The sequence below is a fragment of the Hyla sarda genome, chromosome 1 (assembly GCF_029499605.1).
Source record: "Hyla sarda isolate aHylSar1 chromosome 1, aHylSar1.hap1, whole genome shotgun sequence".
Lineage (NCBI taxonomy): Eukaryota > Metazoa > Chordata > Amphibia > Anura > Hylidae > Hyla > Hyla sarda.
Genome location: NC_079189.1, coordinates 479,235,267 through 479,260,768, shown reverse-complemented (window position 1 = coordinate 479,260,768; position 25,502 = coordinate 479,235,267). Strand labels below are relative to the sequence as shown.

General features: G+C 39.3%; 1 protein-coding gene across 1 annotated transcript in view; it reads left to right on the top strand.

Moving 5' to 3' along the window:
* Nucleotides 1–25,502, top strand: part of ADAMTS19 (ADAM metallopeptidase with thrombospondin type 1 motif 19) — a 245,689-nt gene that overhangs the window by 147,873 nt on the left and 72,314 nt on the right. Inside the window, exons 12-13 of the mRNA XM_056537289.1 lie at nucleotides 3,006–3,136; nucleotides 3,240–3,412. Of these exons, the coding sequence (XP_056393264.1) occupies nucleotides 3,006–3,136; nucleotides 3,240–3,412 (304 nt within the window). The remainder of the gene's footprint in view (nucleotides 1–3,005; nucleotides 3,137–3,239; nucleotides 3,413–25,502) is intronic.

Sequence of the window (25,502 nt, the reverse complement as noted above, 5' to 3'; positions counted from 1 at the left end):
TTGCAAAACTGAAAATCCCAGCATGCTGGGAGTTGTAGTTGCGATCCCTCCAGCTGTTGCATAACTACATCTCCCAGCATGCCCTTCAGTGATCAGTACATGCTGGGAGTTGTAGTTTTGAAACAGCTGGAGGTTTGCCCCCCCATGTGAACGTACAGGGTGCATTCACACGGGCAGGCTTACAGTAAGTTTTCTGCTTCAAGTATGAGCTGCCGAAAATTTTTCGCCGCATCGCAAACTCCTAGCAGGGAACTCACTGTAAACCTCCGCCAGTGCCAGTGTAAAAAATGAAGATTTTGAATTTTCTCCTTCACTTTGCTGCTTTTCCTGTGAAACACCTAAAGGGTTAAAACACTTACTGAATGTCATTTTGAATACTTTGGGGGGTGGAGTTTTTATAATGCGGTCATTTATGGGGTATTTCTAATATGAAGACCCTTCAAATCCACTTCAAACCTGAACTGGTCCATGAAAAATAGTGAGTTGGAAAATTTTGTGAAAAATTGGAAAATTGCTGCTGAACTTTGAAGCCCTCTGGTGTCTTCCGAAAGTAAAAACTCATCAATTTTATGATGCAAACATAAAGTAGACAAATTGTATATGTAAATTTAAAAATAAATATTTGGAATATCCATTTTCCAAGCAGAGAGCTTCAAAGTTAGAAAAATGCAAAATTTTCAATTTTTTCATCAAATTTTGGGATTTCTCACCAAGAAAGGATGCAAGTTACCACAAAAATTTTCCACCATGTTAAAGTAGAATATGTCACAAAAAAACAATCTCGGAATCAGAATGATAACTAAAAGCATTCCAGAGTTATTAATGTTTAAAGTGACAGTGGTCAGAAGTTCAAAAAACGCTCTGGTCCTAAGGTGTAAAATGGCCTGGTCCTTAAGGGGTTAATGTGACGTAAACCTGGAGGTATAGAGGTACTTTAGATTACTGGCTTTAAATGAACAGTTTCTGAGTTTTAATTCCTGATAGTCTAAATTAAGTGACTTCATCATTAATCTCTTCAGTGGCCAAATGTACAAAAATGTGTGAAGTCATCAGCTACTCTATCTGGCTCAGACTATCTAATGGACTCTCACTTTGTACTTTGTGTAATGTATTTGTTTTGTCATTTGAGAAGCATAATTGAACATTTTTATATTCGACTAAAGAGAAAATTATATGAGACAGTAATGGTGTGCTTAATGAGACAATTATATATATACTAATATATACATTATTTTGATGTGAATTTCAGGTATTTCCCAAAGTATTAAAATCTTTCTTAAAGTATTTATTGCAGCAATTAGTTACAACATAAGGGGAATACATTCATCTGTAATGGGGGATTCTGTTTAGTATCCATCAACAGCTTCCAGTCTCTTTCCAGAGTTTATTTTGAGCTATCAGAATTGATTGAGTTCAAAGTTTCCATTAATACCATATGGGCATTTTTCTCACATGAAATAGACAATTAAAATAGAACACTTTGTAGTAACATGTTGACAGCAAATATATTTTATCCCACGTGTAATTTTCCTTTTTTTACTTTCAGCAGAATGCCAAATGCATGCTGAGCCTGCCATGCAATTTTCAGTATTTCCAACATAAACACACACTGTGACAATCTTTTATGTAAGGTTGTTTTGTCAAAAAATACAAGTTTATAAATGTAATTTCGATGAAGTTAAAATGTTTCATATTAAGCAACCGTTTTCTAATATTGTTAGAGATCAAATGTCCAATTAAATATCTCATAACTTTTTACTGGCAGTTGGTTTTAGGGCTAGACTCCTTAATAATCTTTTTTTTTCCTTGCAGCATTGTCCAACATTTTCTCATTTTCTCAATGACAATTTACTAACATTCTAGAAACACATGGTTCAGAGTTAAATGAGACAGTGTTCTAGATGTTCAGGAGATAGTGTACTAGCATTTTAGGAGCTGAACGGTCTGTATGCTAGTGTTGTAGAAGTCCAAAGGTCAGTGTATTGGTGTTCCATAAGCTAAATGGACAGTGATCTAATAATTAAAATGGCCGTCATGCTGTCTATAGACTTGCCTCCCATAGACTTGCATTGCGGGGGTGGGGTGTGACATCACACTGGGCAGGAATTGTGACATCACGATACTCTGGCCCCATTGTCATGACATGGCAGACTCTGAGGCTGCAGCAGGACCCCCCACAATCCGACATCTTATCCCCTATCCTTTGGATGGGGGATAAGATGTCTTGAGGCCAGAGTACCCCTTTAAAGGTGTTATCCACCATAAGGTAATTTTAGTACTTACCTGCCAGAACTGGGTATTTCCTGTTGGATTTTGTTCTCTAAACTACACATCCCACAGTTCCATGCTTAAAAGTTTGAGGTCACTTTTCTTCCTCCCACACATCAGCCACCCCACCCATTGAAACACAGTGTTTTCTAACCAGGGGGCCTACCGCTGCTGCAAAATTGAAGCAGGGGTAGTGATGTCAGGTCTCGACGCACTGCAACCTCGGAAATCCCAAGGCATGAGTAGTTTTGTATGCTGTTAAAAATAAATATTGGGGCATTAATCACAGAATAATTGTAAGACCATCGTCACACACAGGTACAGACACTAAATTATAAACTACACTAACTTTACAGCCCCTGTAGCACAGTCAAATAAAAAAAATGCTGGAATACCCCTTTAAGAGCATTCTCTTTAAGAGTGTGCCCCTAATCTCAGCTTATTACCTGTATAACCATTGCTGATTGGTAGAGGATCAAATATCTATTTCACTGAGTAAAATGCAAAGCAATTCATATCTTATTTTTAATGTGTTTTCTCGATTGTTTTTATTATTATGTCATTTATTGTTCAAATAAACCTACCCATAAAATTATAGACTGATCAACAGGGGGATCAAATATTTTTTTCCTTCACTCATTAACCTTAATGATAAAAAGGAAAAACAAATGTACAATTTGATAAAATAAAAAAATACAAGTATGCTGAAGATTAATGTTTGACACATTTATACACAGTGGTGTAGAGTTGGAGAATGCACCAGCATGACTTCATCTTCTGAACACCTGTCTGGGGAGTGGAGTTCTTGGAGTTCTTGTAGCAGAACATGTGGAGCTGGAGTTCGAAGCAGACAACGTAATTGTCTTAGGTAATATTAATGTAATCTTTATTTGGTACTATATTACAGATATGATAATCACTGGATGCTGGTGTCTTTTATACATAAATCTAGTATTATTTATCTCTTGTAGTCAAAGTACTGAAGGCCGACAATGCAATGATCCAAAAATACAATACAAGATGTGTGAGAACCCACGCTGTCCTCCTGGTGTGACCAATTTCAGAGACTGGCAATGTCAGACCTTTAGCTTCCGCTCTTCCTACCATAAGCAAAAGCACCGCTGGCATTCTGTCATCAATGAAGGTATAAGTAGTGGCTGTTCTTCTTTAAAAAAAATAAAAATAAAAAAATGTGGTTCATGCGTATTAGAATTTTTCTAATTTTTTTTCCAAATTCCCACTTCATGGTTAAGCGTTTATCATTGGTACATTTTTCTATTCATTTGTATTTAATTTTTTTTATAACTTTTATTATCAAGTATTGTTTTATTTATTTATTTATTTTTTGCTTTAAAATTATAAATTAACATCATATTAGTTTTTCTATCTGTTGCAGGTTGGTCTTGAGGTTAAAAGACCACCAACATAGATTTTCTGTAGTTGAACCCTAGACTGTTAGACCAATTCACAGGTATTAATGGAAACCTTCATAATAAAAAGGCTATATACGTTGTGGTCACGTTTTAGGAATTATGAATAAAAACCTCCTAAACCAGATCTCACTGTTCATATTTTACGTGCTGCATTAACCACCAGCACTAAAAGTTAAAGCCATGCTTGCTATAAAATTTGCAGATTTTTAAAGTTTTTTTTTTTCCATATGAAAATACTGTACAGAATTGATATATGCACTTTAAACATATGGAATGAATAATCCTTTTAATAAAATAAATAGTTGTACTGTGGATCCCTTCTGCACACCCACTAAGTTGCTTGTAAGTGTTTACTACCTCTGTCTGGTTCTTCAGTGAGCATCTATTAAAACATTTACATAACCCCAGCGATATTCCCTTTATATGATATTAAGCAGACCTAGGTGATTTACTGAATGGTAATAAACTAGAGTAATGGAATGGTGTGGAGATTATCAGCTCAGCAGACTGTTTGGTAAGACTATTTGCCTATCTACGCAATGAATGATGTATGTTGTATTTACACAGGCACAACTGTTTAATAGGAGAAAAATCATCTGGAAAATGTGCAGCACAAGTTGAAATTACATCCATGTGCATTAGAACCGTTTACCATTGTAGACTTCAGTAACTACAAAGCCTCAAGTATTTAAGCAGTATTTATTTACACTGTTAAACCTTTTGTAACCTTAGAACACAGTGGTCTCCTAATCTTCCTTCTATAATTACTGAAACAATGAAAATAAAATAGGTATCATGCAGGGTTTATAAATTATGATGCAAATATATACAAGTATGACATCTCTGTCCATTTTAAAAACTGTTCAGAGTAGGAGAAAATCCCCATAGCAAACATATGCTGCTCTGGACAGTTCCTAAAATGTACAGAGATGTCAGCAGAGAGCCCTGTGCTCGTGATGTCAGCAGAGAGCACTGTGTTCCAAAAAGAAAATAAAGAAAGTAATTTTGTCTGTAGTATTCAGTAGCTAATAAGTACTAGAAGGATTAAGATTTTTTAATAGAAGTAATTTACAAATCTGTTTAACTTTCTGGCACCAGTTGATTTACAAAAAAAAAAAAAAAGTTTTCCACTAGAGTACTCCTTTAACCCCCTTAAGGGCCAGGCCAATTTTCACTGTAGGACCAGAGCGTTTTTTGCACATCTGACCACTGTCACTTTAAGCATTAATAACTCTGGGATGCTTTTACCTTTCATTCTAATTCCAAGACTGTTTTTTCGTGACATATTCTACTTTATGTTAGTGGTAAAATTTTGTCGATACTTGCATCAAATTTAAAATTTTGCATTTTCCTAACTTTGAAGCTATCTGCTTGTAAGGAAAATAGACATTCCAAATAAATTATATTTTGATTCACAAACACAATATGTCTACTTTATGTTTGCATCATAAAGTTGATATGTTTTTACTTTTGGAAGACATCAGAGGGCTTCAAAGTTCAGCAGCAATTTTCCAATTTTTCACAAAATTTTCAAAATCGGAATTTTTCATGGACCAGTTCAGGTTTGAAATAGACTTGAAGGGTCTTCCTATTAGAAATACCCCACAAATGACCCCATTATAAAAACTGCACCCCTAAAAGTATTCAAAATGACATTCGATAAGTGTGTTAACCCTTTAGGTGTTTCACAGGAATAACAGCAAAATAAAGGAGAAAATTCAAAATCTTCATTTTATACACTCGCATGTTCTTGTAGACCCAGTTTTTGAATATTTACAAGAGGTAAAAGGAGACAAATCCTCTCAAAATGTGTAACCCAATTTCTCTTGAGTAAGGAAATACCTCAAATGTGTATGTCAAGTGTTCGGCGGGCGCAGTAGAGGGCTCAGAAGGGAAAAAGCGACAATGGGGTTTTGGAAAGTAAGTTTTTCTGAAATGGTTTTTGGGGGGCATGTCACATTTAGGAAGCCCCTATGGTGCCAGAACAGCAGAAACCCCCCCACATGGCATACCATTTTGGAAACTACACCCCTCAAGGAACGTAACAAGGGGTCCAGTGAGCCTTTACACCCCACAGTTGTTTGATGACTTTTCGTTCAAGTCGGATGTGTAAATGAGAAAAGTATATTTTTTTGTACTAAAGTGCAGTTTTTTCCCCAAATTTACAATTTTTATAAAGGGTAATGGGAGAAAATGTCCCCCAAAATTTGTAACCCCATCTCTTCTGAGTATGGAAACACCCCATGTTAGGATGTAACATGCTCTTCGGGCAAACTACAATGCTCAAAAGAAAAGAAGTCGCATTTGGCTTTTTGAAAGCAAATTTTGCAGAAATGGTTTATGGGGGGCATGTCACATTTAGGAAGCCCCTATGGTGCCAGAACAGCAAAAAAAAAGAAACACATGGCATACTATTTTGGAAACTAAGCCCCTCAAGGAACATAACAAGGGGTACAGTGAGCCTTAACACCTTACAGGTATTTCACAATTCTTTTTGTTAAAGTTGGATGTGTAAATGAAAAAAAAAATGTTTTCACTAAAATGCTGGTTTTTCCCCAAATTTTACATTTTTACAAGGGGTAATAGGAGAAACTTACCCCCAAAATTTGTAACCCCATTTCTTCTGAGTATGGAAATACCCCATGTGTGGACTGCTGGTGCACTACAATGCTCAGAAGAGGAGGAACGCCATTAAGCTTTTGGAAAGGGAATTTGTTTGGAATGGAAGTCGGGGGCCATTTGCGTTTACAAAGCCCCCCGTGGTGCCAGAACAGTGGACCCCCCCAAATGTGACCCCATTATGGAAACTACTCCCCTCACAGAATTTAATAAGGGGTGCAGTGAGTATTTACACCCCACTGGCATTTGACAGATCTTTGGAACAGTGGGATGAGCAAATGCTAAGTTAAATTTTTCATTTTCACGGACCACTGTTCCAGAAAACTGTCAGACACCTGTGGGGCGTAAATGCTCACTCTACCCCTTATTACATTCCGTGAGGGGTGTAGTTTCTAAAATGGGGTCACATATGGGAGGGGTCCATTGTTCTGGCACTATGGGGGCTTTGTATGCACACGTGGTCTTCAATTCCGGACACATTTTCTCTTCAAAATCTCCTAGTTCGCCCTCAGAGCACTTTACATCCACATATGGGGTATGTTCTTACTCAGAAGAAATGGGGTTACAAATTGTGGGGGGCTTTTTTCCTATTTTCCCTTGTGAAAATGAAAAATTTAGGGTAACACCAGCATTTTAGTGAATTTATTTTTTTATTTTCCCATCCAACTTTAATGAAAAATTTGTCAAACACCTAAGGGTTTAAAGGCTCACTTTACCCATTGTTACATTCTGTGAGGGGTGTAGTTTCCAAAATGGGGTCACATGTTGGTATTCAATTTTTTGCGTTTTTGGCAGAACTGCTGTAAAATCAGTCACCCCGGTGCAAATCACCAATTTAGGCCTCAAATGTACATAGTGCGCGCTCACTCCTGAGCCTTGCTGTGCGCCCGCAGAGCATTTTACGCCCACATATGGGGTATTTTCGTACTCAGGAGAAATTGCGTTACAAATTTTGGGGGTCTTTTTTTTCCTTTTATCTCTTGTGAAAATAAAAAGTAAAGGGCAACACCAGTATGTTAGTGTAAAAATTATGGTGTAGACCCCAACTTTTCCTTTTCATAAGGGGTAAAAGGAGAAAAAGCCCCCCAAAATTTGTAGTGTAATTTCTCCCGAGTATGAAAATACCCCATATGTGGCCCTAAACTGTTTCCTTGAAGTACGACAGGGCTCCGAAGTGAGAGAGCGCCATGCGCATTTGAGGACTAAATTAGGGATTGCATAGGGGTGGATATAGGGGTATTCTACACCAGTGATTCCCAAACAGGGTGCCGCCAGCTGTTGCTAAACTCCCAGATTGCCTGGACAGTCAGTGGCTGTCCGGAAATGCTGGGAGTTGTAGTTTTGCAACAGCTGGAGGCTCAATTTTGGAAACACTGCTGAACAATACGTTTTTCATTTTTATTGGGGGGGACAGTGTAAGGGGGTGTATGTAGTGTTTTGCCCTTTATTATGTGTTAGCGTAGTGTAGTGTTTTTAGGGTACATTCACACTGGTGGGTTACAGCGAGCTTACTGCTAGGAGTTTGTGCTGCGGCAAAAAATTTGCTGCAGCTCATACTTGAAGCAGGAAACTTACTGTAAACCTGCCCGTGTGAATGTACCCTGTACATTCACATGGGGAGGCTAACCTCCAGCTGTTTCAAAACTACAACTCCCAGCATGCACTGACAGACCGTGCACGCTGGAAGTTGTACTTTTGCAACAGCTGGAGGCACACTGGTTGGAAAACCTTCAGTTAGGTTCTGTTACCTAACTCAGTATTTTCCAATCAGTGTGCCTCCAGCTGTTGCAAAACTACAACTCCCAGCATGTACTGATCGTCGAAGTGGATGCTGGGAGATGTAGTTATGCAACAGCTAGAGGTACGCAACTACAACTCCCAGCATGCTGAGACAGCTGTTTTCTGTTTTGGCATGCTGGGATTTGTAGTTTTGCAACATCTGGAGGTCTACAGTTTAGAGACCAGTGCACAGTGATTTCCAAACTGTGGACCTCCAGATGTTGCAAAACTACAAATCCCAGCATGCCCAGACAGCAAACTGCTATGTGGGCATGCTGGGAGTTGTAGTTTTGCAAGATCTAGAGGGCCACAGTTCACAGCAAAGTGATCGCCAAACTGTGACCCTCCAGCTGTTGCAAAACTACAAATCCCAGCATGACAGCTGTCTGGGCATGCTGGGAGTTGTAGTTTTGCCACATCTGGAGGGCAACAGTGTAGAGACCACTGTATAATGGTCTCAAACTGTAGTCCCTTACCGGCTTCCATCGGATCCAGGGAGCCGTCCTCTTCTGCCGCACGACATGCTGCCCGCGCCGAGACCACAAGACCACCAATAGCAGGGATAGGAGGGGTGGCACCCCTGCCACCTCACTCCTATCCCTTCAGGGGGATCGTGGGTGGACAACGCGATCCCCATTATTTTACGGGTCACCATAGACCCGTAATGACCCGGAATCGCGCAAATCGCAAGTGTGAATTCACTTGCGATTTGCGCCGATCGCTGACATGACATCTGATGACTCCCCTGGGCATTTGCGCGGGGTGCCTGCTGATCGATATCAACAGTCACCCCGGTCCGGTCCCTGCCCGGCGCGTGGCGGGGACTGAAATTCCCACGGGTGTACAGGTACGCCCTTGGTCCTTAAGTACCAGGGAGCAAAGGCATACCTGTACGCCCTTGGTCCTTAACAGGTTAACATCAGTTGTTAAACTCAGAACAAACAAAAATGGGACTCCAGCATAAAGTCCTTACATAACCATGTAGTGTTGGTTGTATCTGGTGCAGAGACATCAGTCTCTCCCCGTCCTGATTCCCTGGGCAGCTTTGTGTGCTCCAGCTTGCAGCACAATGTGGAAGAAATGGCAAACAACTCCTCAGGTTCACACTCTCCTCACCTGAGGTCTGAGAGAAGCAAACGTTAAAGGCCTCCAAAGGTCCAGTAAATCCCGGACCGGACTGTGGGAACGGCCTCCCACCCACACTACAGCTGTTCCAGAAAAGAGCCCTTTTAAGCTGCATGGCAGCTATCCTAACTATGCACAGGTCAGTAACCTACTGTTACTGACTAAAAATGCTCTTTTTCCCCACCGAACCCTGGGACTTCGGTGGCACATATATTGCAGTTTCTTTGCTGCAACCTAGCTGCATGGAAATGCCAAAGCTTACTGCCGGATTGACCTTCTTGACAACCCTGGAAGTTTGCAAGTTGATGCAGCAACCTACTTGGCATGTAGATACGTGCTGGCCGCCTACAATATATATATATATATATATATATATATATATATATATATATACACACATACATACATACAGTCATGGCCGTGAATGTTGGCACCCCTGAAATGTTTCAAGAAAAAAAAGTATTTCTCACAGAAAAGGATTGCAGTAACATGTTTTGCTATACACATGCTTATTCTCTTTGTGTGTATTGGAACTAAACCAAAAAAGGAAACAAAGCCAATTGGACATAATGTCAAACCAAACTTCAAAAATGGGCTGGACAAAATTATTGGCACACATAGCTTAATATTTGGTTGCACACCCTTTGGAAATCCAATCAATAAGCATCTTACACCTCTCAGCCGGAGTGTTGGACCACTCTTCCTTTGCATACTGCTCCAGGTTTCTCTTATTGGAAGGCGCCTTTTCCCTACAGCAATTTTAAGATCTCTCCACAGGTGTTCAATGGGATTAAGATCTGGACTCATTGCTGGCCATTTCATAACTTTCAAGCACATTGTTGCTATCCATTTCTGGGTGATTTTTGATGTATGTTTGGGGTCATTGTCCTGCTGGAAGACCCAAGATCTCAGACGCAAACCCAGCTTTTTGATATTATCTGTTGGTAATCCTCAGATTTCATGATGCCTTGCACACATTCAAGGCACCCAGTGCCAAAGGCAGCAAAACGACCCCAAAACATCATTGAACCTACACCGTATTTCACTGTAGGTACCGTGTTCTTTTCTTTGTTTTCGGTAAACAGTAGAATGATGTGCTTTACCAAAAAGCTCTATCTTGGTCTCATCTGTCCACTAGACGTTTTCCCAAAAGGATTTTTGCTTACTCAAGTTCATTTTTGGAAAACATAGTCTTGCTTTTTTATATCTCTGTGTCAGCAGTGGGGTCCTCCTGCCATAGCTTTTCATTTAATTTAAATGTCGATGGATAGTTCGTGCTGACATTGATGCTCCCTGAGCTTGCAGGACAGCTTGAATATATTTGGAACTTGTTTGGGGCTGCTTATTCACCATCTGGACTATCGTGCATTGACATCTTTCATCAATTTTTCTCTTCCATCCATGCCCAGGAAGATTAGCTACAGTGCCATGGGTTGCAAACTTCTTGATAATGTTTGCTTTTTTTCCTCCCTTTTTTGGTTTAGTTCCAATAATGTGTTACTGCAATCCTTTTCTATGAGAAATACATAATTTTCTTGAAAAAATTCAGGGGTGCCAACATTTACGGCCATGACTGTTCTGTACAGATCATTTACAAGTAATGTTTTCTTCTCAGAGCAGACATGGAGCACAGTGAAAATGACACCACTAGAGAGATAACAATTAATTAACCTTCATACACAGCAGAGATCAGCCTCCCTGGAGAACGAATCATGTAAAGGTCACAGAAAATGGTCAATAGTGTCCTCAATTCATCTGAATGCAAAAGTGTAAATCTATTATTGTCTATGTCTATAGGTCATGCTGTAAAACATATCTCTAAAACCTGCCTCCTGGTGTCCAATCGCCAAATGACTGCTCAGTGCCTGAGATCCAGAATCATTGATCAATGGTTTCCTATGAGAAACCATTTATCAATGTAAAAGATCAGTGCATGCAGTGTTATAGCTCCCTATGGGAGCTATAACAATGCAAAAACAAAAGTGGGGAAAAAAAGTGGGAAAAAAAGTTAATAAAGATCATTTAACCCCTTCCCTAATAAAAGTTTGAATCACCCCCCTTTTCCCATTTAAAAAAAAAACTGTGTAAATATAAATAAACATAAACATATGTGATATTGCCACGTAAGGAAATGTCCGAATTATAAAAATATATAGTTAATTAAGCCTCACTGTCAATAGCGTGCACGCAAAAAAATTCCAACATCCAAAATAGCGTATTTTTGGTCACTTTTTATATCATGAAAAAAAATGAATAAAAAGTGATCAAAAAGTCCGATCAATAAAAAATGGTAGCCGTAAAAACTTCAGATCACAACGCAAAAAATTAGCCCCATACCGCCCCATACAAGGAAAAATAAAAAAGTTATAGGGGTCAGAAGATTACAATTTTAAACATATAAATTTTCCTGCATGTAGTTATGATGTTTTCCAGAAGTATGACAAAATCAAACCTATATAAGTAGGGGATCATTTTAATCGGAAGCCCCCAAAATTTACAAAATTGTGTTTTTTCTTCAATTTTGTAGCACACTGATTTTTTTTTCTGTTTCGTCGTAAATTTTTGGGTAAAATGACTGTTGTCATTAAAAGTAGAATTGGTGGTGCAAACAATAAGCCATCATATGGATTTTTAGGTGCAAAATTTAAAGAATTATGATTTTTTAAAGGTAAGGAGGAAAAAATGAAAGTGCAAAAACAGAAAAAACCCTGGTCCTTAAGGGGTTTAGTTATTCTTCATTGTATAGACAGTCGGGGCAGGGAGCAAGGGTATTTAACCTACCTCATTCTCGTGGCCAAGTTTACACATTGTAAAATGAAAACAGCAAAACTGCATAACAATAGGTATAAAAAGTGTGATCAGGTGAACAGCCAATTATTGGCTACAATGGTAATGCTACATACTGACTACAGCAGAGACATTTTGTCTCTACTAATGGCACATAAGCAGGGCTCAAGTCCTGCATGAATGCATGGGAATGCAGTTTCTGTACTTTTCCACAGCAGGAACACTTGATTCCCCAATACTTTTTTTCCAGGACTTGACCCCTGCACATAAGTGCATCTGAAAGAACACAGGTGGCAGTAAGAAATATGCGTAAGCCAGAGATAAGTCTATATGATTGGTACATCATATTAGAAGGTTTGTTATTTTGTGCATGTTCAAGACAATGGCGTCCACCATTGCCCTAACCACTGCTTCATTTACTATCTGTAGCTAAACTCTATTTGGTCATTTTAATTTTATACAAATTCTATTAATTGTCCGCTCTTCCTGTTCTACTGCATTCTTGGTCCTGTTGATATCTTTACTTCCTAATTCCTCTCAATATGGACATGTTACCACTGGAGGCATACACTGGCAATAGCGGGTCACCACTGTAGGGAAATCAGTAAGATGAGTAATTTTTTTTTATTATTTTCCCCCATTCTGAGCCATTTGAATTTTTTTTTTTTTTTTTTATAAATAAACAGCTGGGCAACCTATTAAACATTGTAATTGCAATTCATACATGGAGAGTTATAAATGTTTGAATTGCTTATGTAAACCTGACCATATAGATAGTTTTCCCATGTGCTTCTCAATATCATTTACTGTGATTTTTTCCTTTCTAATCATTGTTGGGGAGGAAAATAAACAAAGGAGGAAGCTTTTGACTTCTTATGCCGTCCTCATATATTGTTGTCATATCCCAACCCCATATCCTGTCTTCATATCCAGACCTCCCATCCCGACCTCCTATCCCGTCATCATATCTCGACCTTATATTCCGTCCTCATATCCCGTCCTCCTATCCCGACCTCCTATTTAGACCTCCTATCTCGACCTCCTATACTGACCTCCTATCCCGACCTTCTATCCTGACCTCCTATCCAGACCTCCTATCTCATCCTCCTATCCCATCCTCCTATCCCGTCCTCCTATCTCGACCTCCTATCTTGACCTCCTATCCCGACCTCCTATCCCGATCTCCTGTTCCCGACCTTCTTTTCCCGACCTCCTATCCCGTCCTCCTATCCCGTCCTCCTGTCCCGTCCTCCTGTCCTGACCTCCTATCTCGACCTCCTATCTCGACCTCCTATACTGACCTCCTATCCCGACCTCCTATCCTGACCTCCTATCCCATCCTCCTATCCCATCCTCCTATCCCATCCTCCTATCTCGACCTCCTATCTTGATCTCCTATCCCGACCTCCTATCCCGACCTCCTATCCCGACCTCCTGTTCCCGACCTCCTATCCCGTCCTCCTATCCCGTCCTCCTGTCCCGTCCTCCTATCCTGGTCCTCCTATCCCGACCTCCTATCCTATCCTTCTATCCAATCCATCTATCCCAACCTCCTATCCCGACCTCCTATCCCGACCTCCTATCCCGACCTCCTATCTTGACCTCCTATCCCGTCATCCTATCCCGACCTCCTATCCCGTCCTCCTATCCCACCCTCCTATCCCGTCCTCCTATCCCGTCCTCCTGTTCCCGATCTTCTTTTCCCGACCTCCTATCCCGACCTCATATCCCGTCCTCCTATCCCGTCCTCCTATCCCATCCTCCTATCCATTCCATCTATCCCAACCTCCTATCTTGACCTCCTATCCCGACTCCTATCCCGACCTCCTATCCCGTCCTCCTATCCCAACCTCCTATCTTGTTCTCCTATCCCGTCCTCCTTTCCCGGCCCTCCTATCCCATCCTCCTATCCTGACCTCGTATCCCAACCCGTAATATGTGTACCAGGTATTGAAATATCTCCAGCCGTACAGAAGTTATGTGAGAACATACATTTCCCATTGATTTGCATGGGACTTTAAATAAAAACCCTGACAGTCACAAGTGGGTGTAGTTAAGGGTTAAATGAACGATCCTATATTTTAAGTGGACCTATAAGTAACATGTGACCAAGTATTATCAAAATATCTCCAGCCATTTGGAAGTTATACTGTAACATATATTTCCCATTGACTTGTATGGGACTTTAAACATAAACCCCGCCCCTGGCAAATGAGGGTGAGTAAGGGTTAAATTACCTATCCTATGTTTGTTGTTGACATATAAGTAACATGTGTGCTAAGTTTCATGTTAATATCTTTAGCTGTTTGGACGTGATGCTGGAACATACATACATACACACGTTGAGTTTTATATATATAGATATGTGTTCAATATAGCATATTTATGAGATTCCTGATAAAAAATGCAATATACCTGTGTGTGTTCATAGCTTTTATGGAGTGAAAGGTCAAGATATGCAAGAGAAATTCTATCTTTATATTTCCTTTCCCTATAGACAAGCCACCACTGAGAATTACCACCATGAGCATTAAAGGGGTGCTACGGTGGAAAAACTGGCTCCAAAAATTTAAACAGATTTGTAAAATACTTCTATTAAAAAAATCTTAATTCTTCCAGTACTTACCAGCTGCTCTATACTACAGAGGAAGTTGAGTTATTTTTTGTCTGACCACAGTGGTCTCGGCTGACAGCTCTGTCCGTGTCAGGAACTGTCCAGAGTAGGAGCAAATCCCCATAGCCAACCTCCTCTGCTCCGGACAGTTCATGTTTTGGACAGAGGTGTCAGCAGAGAGCAATGTGGTCAGACTGAAAATAACAACACAACTTCCCCTGGAGCACACAGCAGCTAATATGTACTGGAAGGATTAAGATTTTTTTATAGAAGTAATTTACAAATCTGTTTAACTTTCTGCCACCAGTTGATTTGAAGGGGAACATTTTTTTTCCCCACTGGAGTGCTCCTTTAAGGAAATGTATTTAATTGACAATATGTGCTTAATATATAGTTTATATTTTTACACTGACATTCTTTTTCCATGCTTAAAATTCAGGGGGTCAGTACTTTCCTCAGGGAGAGGACACCTCTTCGGGTGTAACGGAGATTCAAGTTAGGCCATTTAGCACTCCGTGGGCTTCTGGGTAAAAAAATATTTAAATTAGCTCACCACACCACCTTCACAGGTCGTGTGTCCTGCAAAACAGCTCAGGCTCTATTTAAGAAGTCTCAGAACTGATTGGGATTTATGCTAAGCCAGAACTCTCTTCTGCCGGGTGATTTTTTTACCCTTTTCTTATACAATATTATAGCCCCTATAGGGGGCTATAACATTGCATTAACTGATCTTTTACACTGATTGATCCATCTCCATAGGAATGGATCAATCAGTGTTTTCGGCGATTGAATGCTCAAGCCTGGATCTCAGGCTTGAAGCATTCATTCGGCGATCTGACAGCACAGGAGAAGGTAAGAAGACCTCCTCCTGTGCTACAGATGTTCGGGATGCCGCGATTATACCGCGGCGATCCCGAACAGCTCCCTGAGCTAACCGGCAACTTTCACTTTCATTTTTAGCCGCGCGGCTCAGCTTTGAGCGCGCGGCTAAAGGGTTAATAGCGCGCGGCACAGCGATCAGTGTCCCAGCTTCACTTCACTATGACGCTGGGCCCGTTGCGATATGATGCGGGGTCGCCGTGTAACCCCGCGTTATACCACAGGATCGGGACCCAGGACGTACCCATACGTCCTGGGTCCTTAAGAGGTTAAAATATGGTTACAAAAACTTTTTTTTATGTTTTCTTGTTCTGTAAACCAATTAAACAAAAAAAAACAATAAATAATAATAATAATAATAATGACAATAATAATTACAAGTTTTTCCACCTTCCCAAAAACCAATAAAAGCTTTTTATAATTTATTATTTCTACTCTAAAATAGAGCTGATACAAAAATACCACTTAACCTGTAACATTTAATCTTTCAGAATTTGGGAATACAGAATGTGATTTAATTAGTTTGCTTTAGCATTCACCCTGAAAAAGTGCAATTCCATAAACAAGTTCCTAAATAATCTAAACAAGGTCTAGATTTATGAGGTTTATATCTCCAGTGGCACAAACTGTGCACAACATATTGAGTACTAAAATGGAAAAAAATTCAGTTTTCATTCTTGAAGGGTGTCATTTTCATAATGGGTGCCAAAGTTAAATTCTAGTGTATATTTTTCTTTGGTCCTTGTAAAAATGGCACATTTTGATCTAAAACTGCAGATTATTGGAAAAAAATATATATTATTTTTTCAAAAAAGTTAAAATGTTCACTACACCCCTAGTTGATTCTTTGAGGGATATAGTTTCCAAAATGAAGCTTGTACTGTACGTGTACCTCAGAAGCTTTCCATTCAGAGTACTACCCATTGCCAAGCAGCTATTTAGTACTACATGAGTGGTTTTGCTATGTGTAGAAAAAATTGTATGTGAACAAAAATAAGATTAAAATACAGATTGCTGGAAATTTTTCATTCTTATTATTATGGCCCGGTTCTTATTAAATCTATGAAACACCTGTGGGTTTTTTAATTGCATCTCCACTGTGCCTTAATTTCTGTGATGCAAGTACTGGTGCTAGGCAGGAAAAGTACCAGGTTCTATAGCGCAATCCACCACTCAGGCAACTTCTTGGGATAAAAGGTTCGATTTATTTAGCCAAAAACATAACGCGTTGCGAAGGTTTAGACCCTCTTCATCAGATGTACAGGCAATGTATGACCATGGTTAAACAGAGCAGGTTTAAATGCAAGACAAGGGCGCCAAAAAACCACTAGGCTCCGCCCCCTAGTGGGCGTGGAGGCTGACTTGCATACATAGAATCAAGCTAAGTTAAAAGATACTTCAAAATAGCATTCAATCATGCTACGGTAAAGTCTATACAATAAATACTATATATAGTTTAAAAAGGACTGGTTATAAGGTACGTAGGGGATGACAGTGTGTGTCTGTCGGCGTTCAGCTTTCATTAGCGGAGCCGCCGGCAGTGTGCGCATGCGCGAACTCGGGAAGTTAATAATGATGACGGAAACCTAGTAGCAAAATGTAACGGCACGGCATGTGTGCCGCTGGTACATTGTGTCAGCTTATGGGGAATGAGTGGGCTGCGGGGCACCACCCGAAAACACCGTAAATGATGGAATGGATTATATTAAGATAAAATGGAATAGAGGAAATGTATGAATGAATGATGATGGGGCCAATGTGGAGCTGCACCCATACATATATATATATACATTTACACATAGAACATAGGCACTACATAGGTATAGTGTGCAAGATAGTCAGCATATGTGATCAGCATAAGCCAGCATCACATGTGTCAGCCTATATAGTTAACAATGCATTGTCAGCATATATAATAGGATTAAGGTGAAGTGGAGGGATAATTTGAATGTATATGATAGTATAAAAGGAACATAATAAAATATATATGTTACATGGTATACAGGGAGAGAGAAAAAAAAAAAAAATTAAATAGAAAAAAACCAACAAATAACAAATAAATTAAATACAAATATGTTCGTATTATTATAATAAATATGTTAAAAATACCATTAAATTGAGAAAGAATACCATAGTGTGGGTACTGGAGGATGGAGGATAATATAAATGATAGGACTCCTAACGGATGATATCCATTACTTCGTTCAGTCCATTGGGTATTAAAGAATTTAATTTATATATCCAAAATGATTCTCTCCGTTGTAGTTTTTCAAACCTATTGTATGTATCCTCTGGGATGTGTTCTAAAATGGTTAAGGAAAAAGCTGAAAATTCCTTATTGTGGTATTGTGTTGCGTGTCTAGAGACGCTGTGTTTGATAAATCCTTTATGTACGTTGGATCTGTGTTTGTTCATACGTAGTCGCAACTGTTGAATAGTGCGACCTACGTATTGTAGTTTGCAGTCGCATTCTAATAGATATATTACATGGGTTGTAGAGCAGTCCATCCTAGTTTTAATAGGAAAAGATTCCCTGGTGGAGCTGCAAAGGAAATCTTTTTTACCGTTGGTGATGTTTGCACAGCATTTGCATGTTGTCTTATAACATTTGTAATTTCCCGGGGTGAGATGGTTAGTTTTGCGTTTGTTAATAGATTCTTCTTTTAGACGACTAGGTGCTAGTATATTCTTCAACGTTTGGGCGCGTCTATAAGTAATAGAAGGTTGATTGGAAATATCGTTTTTCAGGAGGGGGTCTTGTAATAAAATGTTCCAATGTTTATTCAAGATACTGCGAATGCTGTTGTGTGATGCGCAGTAGGTCGTGATAAAGTTATTTTTGAAAGTGTCTTGGTTTGCTTCAATGGGATGATTATTCACTATGGTGGGTGTCTTCTTCACGGTTGTTCTAGGGCCTATTAGGGCTCGTTGATATGCTGCTTTGATGATCTTTGACGGGTATCCCTTCTCCGAGAGTCTAGTTTTTATGATTTTGCTCTGTTCCTTATAATCCGAGATATCAGAGCAGTTCCTACGGACTCTATGGAACTGACCGTACGGAATGTTTAACTTCCATTTTTTATAGTGACTACTGTTGAAAGAGAGGAGACTGTTACAGTCTACTTTCTTAAAATAGGTTTTAGTGATGACTTTACTGTTATGATTAGATAATTCCAAATCCAGATATTCTATAGAGGCTTTGCTACTTTTTCCAGATAATGTGATGTTGAAATTATTATTGTTGAGGTATTTTGTGAAATCTGTAAATTCCTCCTCCGTTCCTCTCCAAATAAATAACAAATCGTCGATATAACGTTTATAGAGTTTTATCTTGTTCTTCCAAGGGTGGTTGGTGTAGATGAGGGATTCTTCATATGACCCCATATAAAGGTTAGCAAATGCTGGCGCAAAACGGGTACCCATTGCGGTCCCCTGGATTTGTAGGTATATTTTATTATTAAAAGAAAAATAGTTATGATGCAAAATATACTGAATGCTATTGCAAATAAATTCTTTTTGTACTGATGGCATTGAAAGGTCTTGGTTTAGAACTTTTCTGATGACACTTATACCCTTATCATGTGGTATATTGGAATATAATGAAGAAACATCTAATGTGGCCCATATGAAATCGGGTTCCCATACGAAGTCCTGGAATAATTCAATTAAGGTGGGTGTATCCTTGAGGTATGAATCTAACTTTATCACATATTTTTGTAAGATGATGTCAATATACTGGGAAAGGTTACTAGAGATGGAGTTAATGCCTGCTATAATTGGGCGGCCTGGAGGGTTAACTGTACATTTATGTATTTTAGGAAGATGATAAAAAATCGCGGTTTTGGGGTTTGTGATAGTGATGAAATCCTTCTCTTTTTTGTTGAGAATTCCATCATTAAAGGCTTTTTTAATAAGGTTGGCGAAGGTGACAGAATATTCCACTGTTGGATCGTGGGGTAAAGTGATGTAATATTTAATATCGCCAAGTATCTTCATGGCTTCCTGTATGTATGCTTCTCTATCTTGAACAATGATCCCTCCCCCTTTATCTGCGTTTCGAATTACAATATTGGGATTTTTAGAGAGGGACTGTAGTGCTTCTTTCTCTTTTTGGTTCAAGTTTGATTGGAAATGATCACATTTACTGAGATCTCTCAGGTCCGATGCAACAAGTTCATAGAAAGTCTCAATGAAGGGACCCCTATGGTGGACCGGATAAAAGGTAGATTTGGGTTTGAGAGAAGTGGTGATAGGTGGTGGGTTCAATGCATTTTGGATATCAGATTCTTTGGGTTGATCTGAATAATGCGTGTTGGGCATATTGAAATGTCTGGTTAAAGTTAGTTTTCTTATAAATTTATTCAGATCGACATAGACATCGAACTCGTTAATTTTACTAGCTGGACAGTATGATAGACCTTTATTAAGGAGTTGTAGTTCCATTGAGTTAAGAAGATATGAGGATAGATTGAAAATTTGTTTATATTCAGTAGGCATTAGTGTTGATGGACCTTGTTTTTCTTTGATTTTGGAATGAAAGTTTCTTTTCTTCTGGCTCCTCCTACCCCTTTGACCTCTTTTGGTTTTTCTCTTTCTTCTTCCAATTCCTTCCGTTTCTGTGCCCTTGGGCTGTAGTAATTGGTGATGTAGGTGGTCATTGGGTCTTTCTTTATGGAGTACGTCGGGGCCGGGGTTAGGGCCGTTGGTAATTCTAAAAAAAGTGTGGAATGTGTAGAGGAGCGGTTGTGGGGAGGACTGGGAGTGTGAGGGGATGGATTGTTCTCCGCAATGGAAATGGTTGAAGAATCAAGCTCAAACGGTTGGGTCTCACAGATAGTGATAAGGGATAGATCGCTGGCTGAAGTGTGTTCTGAAGACCGTAGTTCTACTGGCAATGTGTCCGAGAAAAAGGTCGAGGGTAGAGATAAAGATGAGCATATTTGTGCTTGTTCAAATATTTTATCTAGTTCTTCTTTATTTATAGATGTTTGGGAAGCCGATTGATGATTGCTGGGAGGTTTGGGGATACCAAGTATTGATGGTACCTGTGTAGATGTCGTTTCTTCATGAACTTTGAGCTCTTGTAGGATGGTAGCTTGATCCGATAACCTTTTGGATAATAGTGGAAATTCAGAGAGACCCAGTTCTTGGTCGGGATTGTCACCTTTGGCAGGATGGATTTCCTCTGATGTTGCTCCGGTGGATGCACTTAAGTGACTATCGTCTCTGGTGGAATTGGGTATAGGGACCCTCAGTTTCTGGCTGACCGGTGTGTGAGAGTTCCGATTGGGAGTGTTTTTGGTAGTGGCCTTATGGAATCTGCTATTGGTAAAGGCTCTAGTGTTTTGTGGACCAGTTGAAGAAGATTGATGATGTTTAGTTTGATTGGGTGTCCTACTAGAATGATTTTTAGAGTGTTTATAGCGGTGTGGTTGTCCATTGGTTCGGTTTGTTTGTTGTTCCCTTCTATATGTTAGTTGCTGTGGTTGTTCACGTCTGGGTACATCTTGTCCAGAGGGGTTGGGGGGGTTGGAAGTTTCCACCAACTCTTTGTCTTTTAGCCAGTACTTAATATTACCGGTCCTATAATCTGATCTGTCACGATTTAGTTTGTGGACTTTCTTATCCAGAATTTCTTTCTCAATATTGAGAATCCTGAGGGTTAGAACCCGATCGAGTTTAGCAAACTCACTGTGATGTCTATTTACCAGGAGAAGTTGAACTCTTTCAGTGATTTCTTTGTTCAAGGACTGACATACAGCTTCCCTTTTGGTGATGAGAAGCTGTATAGTGTTTATGGCGAAGTCATGCATCATCGTGTTCCATTGATCCACAAACTCCAATCGATACCAATAGCAGATTCCATAAGGCCACTACCAAAAACACTCCCAATCGGAACTCTCACACACCGGTCAGCCAGAAACTGAGGGTCCCTATACCCAATTCCACCAGAGACGATAGTCACTTAAGTGCATCCACCGGAGCAACATCAGAGGAAATCCATCCTGCCAAAGGTGACAATCCCGACCAAGAACTGGGTCTCTCTGAATTTCCACTATTATCCAAAAGGTTATCGGATCAAGCTACCATCCTACAAGAGCTCAAAGTTCATGAAGAAACGACATCTACACAGGTACCATCAATACTTGGTATCCCCAAACCTCCCAGCAATCATCAATCGGCTTCCCAAACATCTATAAATAAAGAAGAACTAGATAAAATATTTGAACAAGCACAAATATGCTCATCTTTATCTCTACCCTCGACCTTTTTCTCGGACACATTGCCAGTAGAACTACGGTCTTCAGAACACACTTCAGCCAGCGATCTATCCCTTATCACTATCTGTGAGACCCAACCGTTTGAGCTTGATTCTTCAACCATTTCCATTGCGGAGAACAATCCATCCCCTCACACTCCCAGTCCTCCCCACAACCGCTCCTCTACACATTCCACACTTTTTTTAGAATTACCAACGGCCCTAACCCCGGCCCCGACGTACTCCATAAAGAAAGACCCAATGACCACCTACATCACCAATTACTACAGCCCAAGGGCACAGAAACGGAAGGAATTGGAAGAAGAAAGAGAAAAACCAAAAGAGGTCAAAGGGGTAGGAGGAGCCAGAAGAAAAGAAACTTTCATTCCAAAATCAAAGAAAAACAAGGTCCATCAACACTAATGCCTACTGAATATAAACAAATTTTCAATCTATCCTCATATCTTCTTAACTCAATGGAACTACAACTCCTTAATAAAGGTCTATCATACTGTCCAGCTAGTAAAATTAACGAGTTCGATGTCTATGTCGATCTGAATAAATTTATAAGAAAACTAACTTTAACCAGACATTTCAATATGCCCAACACGCATTATTCAGATCAACCCAAAGAATCTGATATCCAAAATGCATTGAACCCACCACCTATCACCACTTCTCTCAAACCCAAATCTACCTTTTATCCGGTCCACCATAGGGGTCCCTTCATTGAGACTTTCTATGAACTTGTTGCATCGGACCTGAGAGATCTCAGTAAATGTGATCATTTCCAATCAAACTTGAACCAAAAAGAGAAAGAAGCACTACAGTCCCTCTCTAAAAATCCCAATATTGTAATTCGAAACGCAGATAAAGGGGGAGGGATCATTGTTCAAGATAGAGAAGCATACATACAGGAAGCCATGAAGATACTTGGCGATATTAAATATTACATCACTTTACCCCACGATCCAACAGTGGAATATTCTGTCACCTTCGCCAACCTTATTAAAAAAGCCTTTAATGATGGAATTCTCAACAAAAAAGAGAAGGATTTCATCACTATCACAAACCCCAAAACCGCGATTTTTTATCATCTTCCTAAAATACATAAATGTACAGTTAACCCTCCAGGCCGCCCAATTATAGCAGGCATTAACTCCATCTCTAGTAACCTTTCCCAGTATATTGACATCATCTTACAAAAATATGTGATAAAGTTAGATTCATACCTCAAGGATACACCCACCTTAATTGAATTATTCCAGGACTTCGTATGGGAACCCGATTTCATATGGGCCACATTAGATGTTTCTTCATTATATTCCAATATACCACATGATAAGGGTATAAGTGTCATCAGAAAAGTTCTAAACCAAGACCTTTCAATGCCATCAGTACAAAAAGAATTTATTTGCAATAGCATTCAGTATATTTTGCATCATAACTATTTTTCTTTTAATAATAAAATATACCTACAAATCCAGGGGACCGCAATGGGTACCCGTTTTGCGCCAGCATTTGCTAACCTTTATATGGGGTCATATGAAGAATCCCTCATCTACACCAACCACCCTTGGAAGAACAAGATAAAACTCTATAAACGTTATATCGACGATTTGTTATTTATTTGGAGAGGAACGGAGGAGGAATTTACAGATTTCACAAAATACCTCAACAATAATAATTTCAACATCACATTATCTGGAAAAAGTAGCAAAGCCTCTATAGAATATCTGGATTTGGAATTATCTAATCATAACAGTAAAGTCATCACTAAAACCTATTTTAAGAAAGTAGACTGTAACAGTCTCCTCTCTTTCAACAGTAGTCACTATAAAAAATGGAAGTTAAACATTCCGTACGGTCAGTTCCATAGAGTCCGTAGGAACTGCTCTGATATCTCGGATTATAAGGAACAGAGCAAAATCATAAAAACTAGACTCTCGGAGAAGGGATACCCGTCAAAGATCATCAAAGCAGCATATCAACGAGCCCTAATAGGCCCTAGAACAACCGTGAAGAAGACACCCACCATAGTGAATAATCATCCCATTGAAGCAAACCAAGACACTTTCAAAAATAACTTTATCACGACCTACTGCGCATCACACAACAGCATTCGCAGTATCTTGAACAAACATTGGAACATTTTATTACAAGACCCCCTCCTGAAAAACGATATTTCCAATCAACCTTCTATTACTTATAGACGCGCCCAAACGTTGAAGAATATACTAGCACCTAGTCGTCTAAAAGAAGAATCTATTAACAAACGCAAAACTAACCATCTCACCCCGGGAAATTACAAATGTTATAAGACAACATGCAAATGCTGTGCAAACATCACCAACGGTAAAAAAGATTTCCTTTGCAGCTCCACCAGGGAATCTTTTCCTATTAAAACTAGGATGGACTGCTCTACAACCCATGTAATATATCTATTAGAATGCGACTGCAAACTACAATACGTAGGTCGCACTATTCAACAGTTGCGACTACGTATGAACAAACACAGATCCAACGTACATAAAGGATTTATCAAACACAGCGTCTCTAGACACGCAACACAATACCACAATAAGGAATTTTCAGCTTTTTCCTTAACCATTTTAGAACACATCCCAGAGGATACATACAATAGGTTTGAAAAACTACAACGGAGAGAATCATTTTGGATATATATATATATATATATATATAAATTAAATTCTTTAATACCCAATGGACTGAACGAAGTAATGGATATCATCCGTTAGGAGTCCTATCATTTATATTATCCTCCATCCTCCAGTACCCACACTATGGTATTCTTTCTCAATTTAATGGTATTTTTAACATATTTATTATAATAATACGAACATATTTGTATTTAATTTATTTGTTATTTGTTGGTTTTTTTCTATTTAATTTTTTTTTTTTTTTCTCTCTCCCTGTATACCATGTAACATATATATTTTATTATGTTCCTTTTATACTATCATATACATTCAAATTATCCCTCCACTTCACCTTAATCCTATTATATATGCTGACAATGCATTGTTAACTATATAGGCTGACACATGTGATGCTGGCTTATGCTGATCACATATGCTGACTATCTTGCACACTATACCTATGTAGTGCCTATGTTCTATGTGTAAATGTATATATATATATGTATGGGTGCAGCTCCACATTGGCCCCATCATCATTCATTCATACATTTCCTCTATTCCATTTTATCTTAATATAATCCATTCCATCATTTACGGTGTTTTCGGGTGGTGCCCCGCAGCCCACTCATTCCCCATAAGCTGACACAATGTACCAGCGGCACACATGCCGTGCCGTTACATTTTGCTACTAGGTTTCCGTCATCATTATTAACTTCCCGAGTTCGCGCATGCGCACACTGCCGGCGGCTCCGCTAATGAAAGCTGAACGCCGACAGACACACACTGTCATCCCCTACGTACCTTATAACCAGTCCTTTTTAAACTATATATAGTATTTATTGTATAGACTTTACCGTAGCATGATTGAATGCTATTTTGAAGTATCTTTTAACTTAGCTTGATTCTATGTATGCAAGTCAGCCTCCACGCCCACTAGGGGGCGGAGCCTAGTGGTTTTTTGGCGCCCTTGTCTTGCATTTAAACCTGCTCTGTTTAACCATGGTCATACATTGCCTGTACATCTGATGAAGAGGGTCTAAACCTTCGCAACGCGTTATGTTTTTGGCTAAATAAATCGA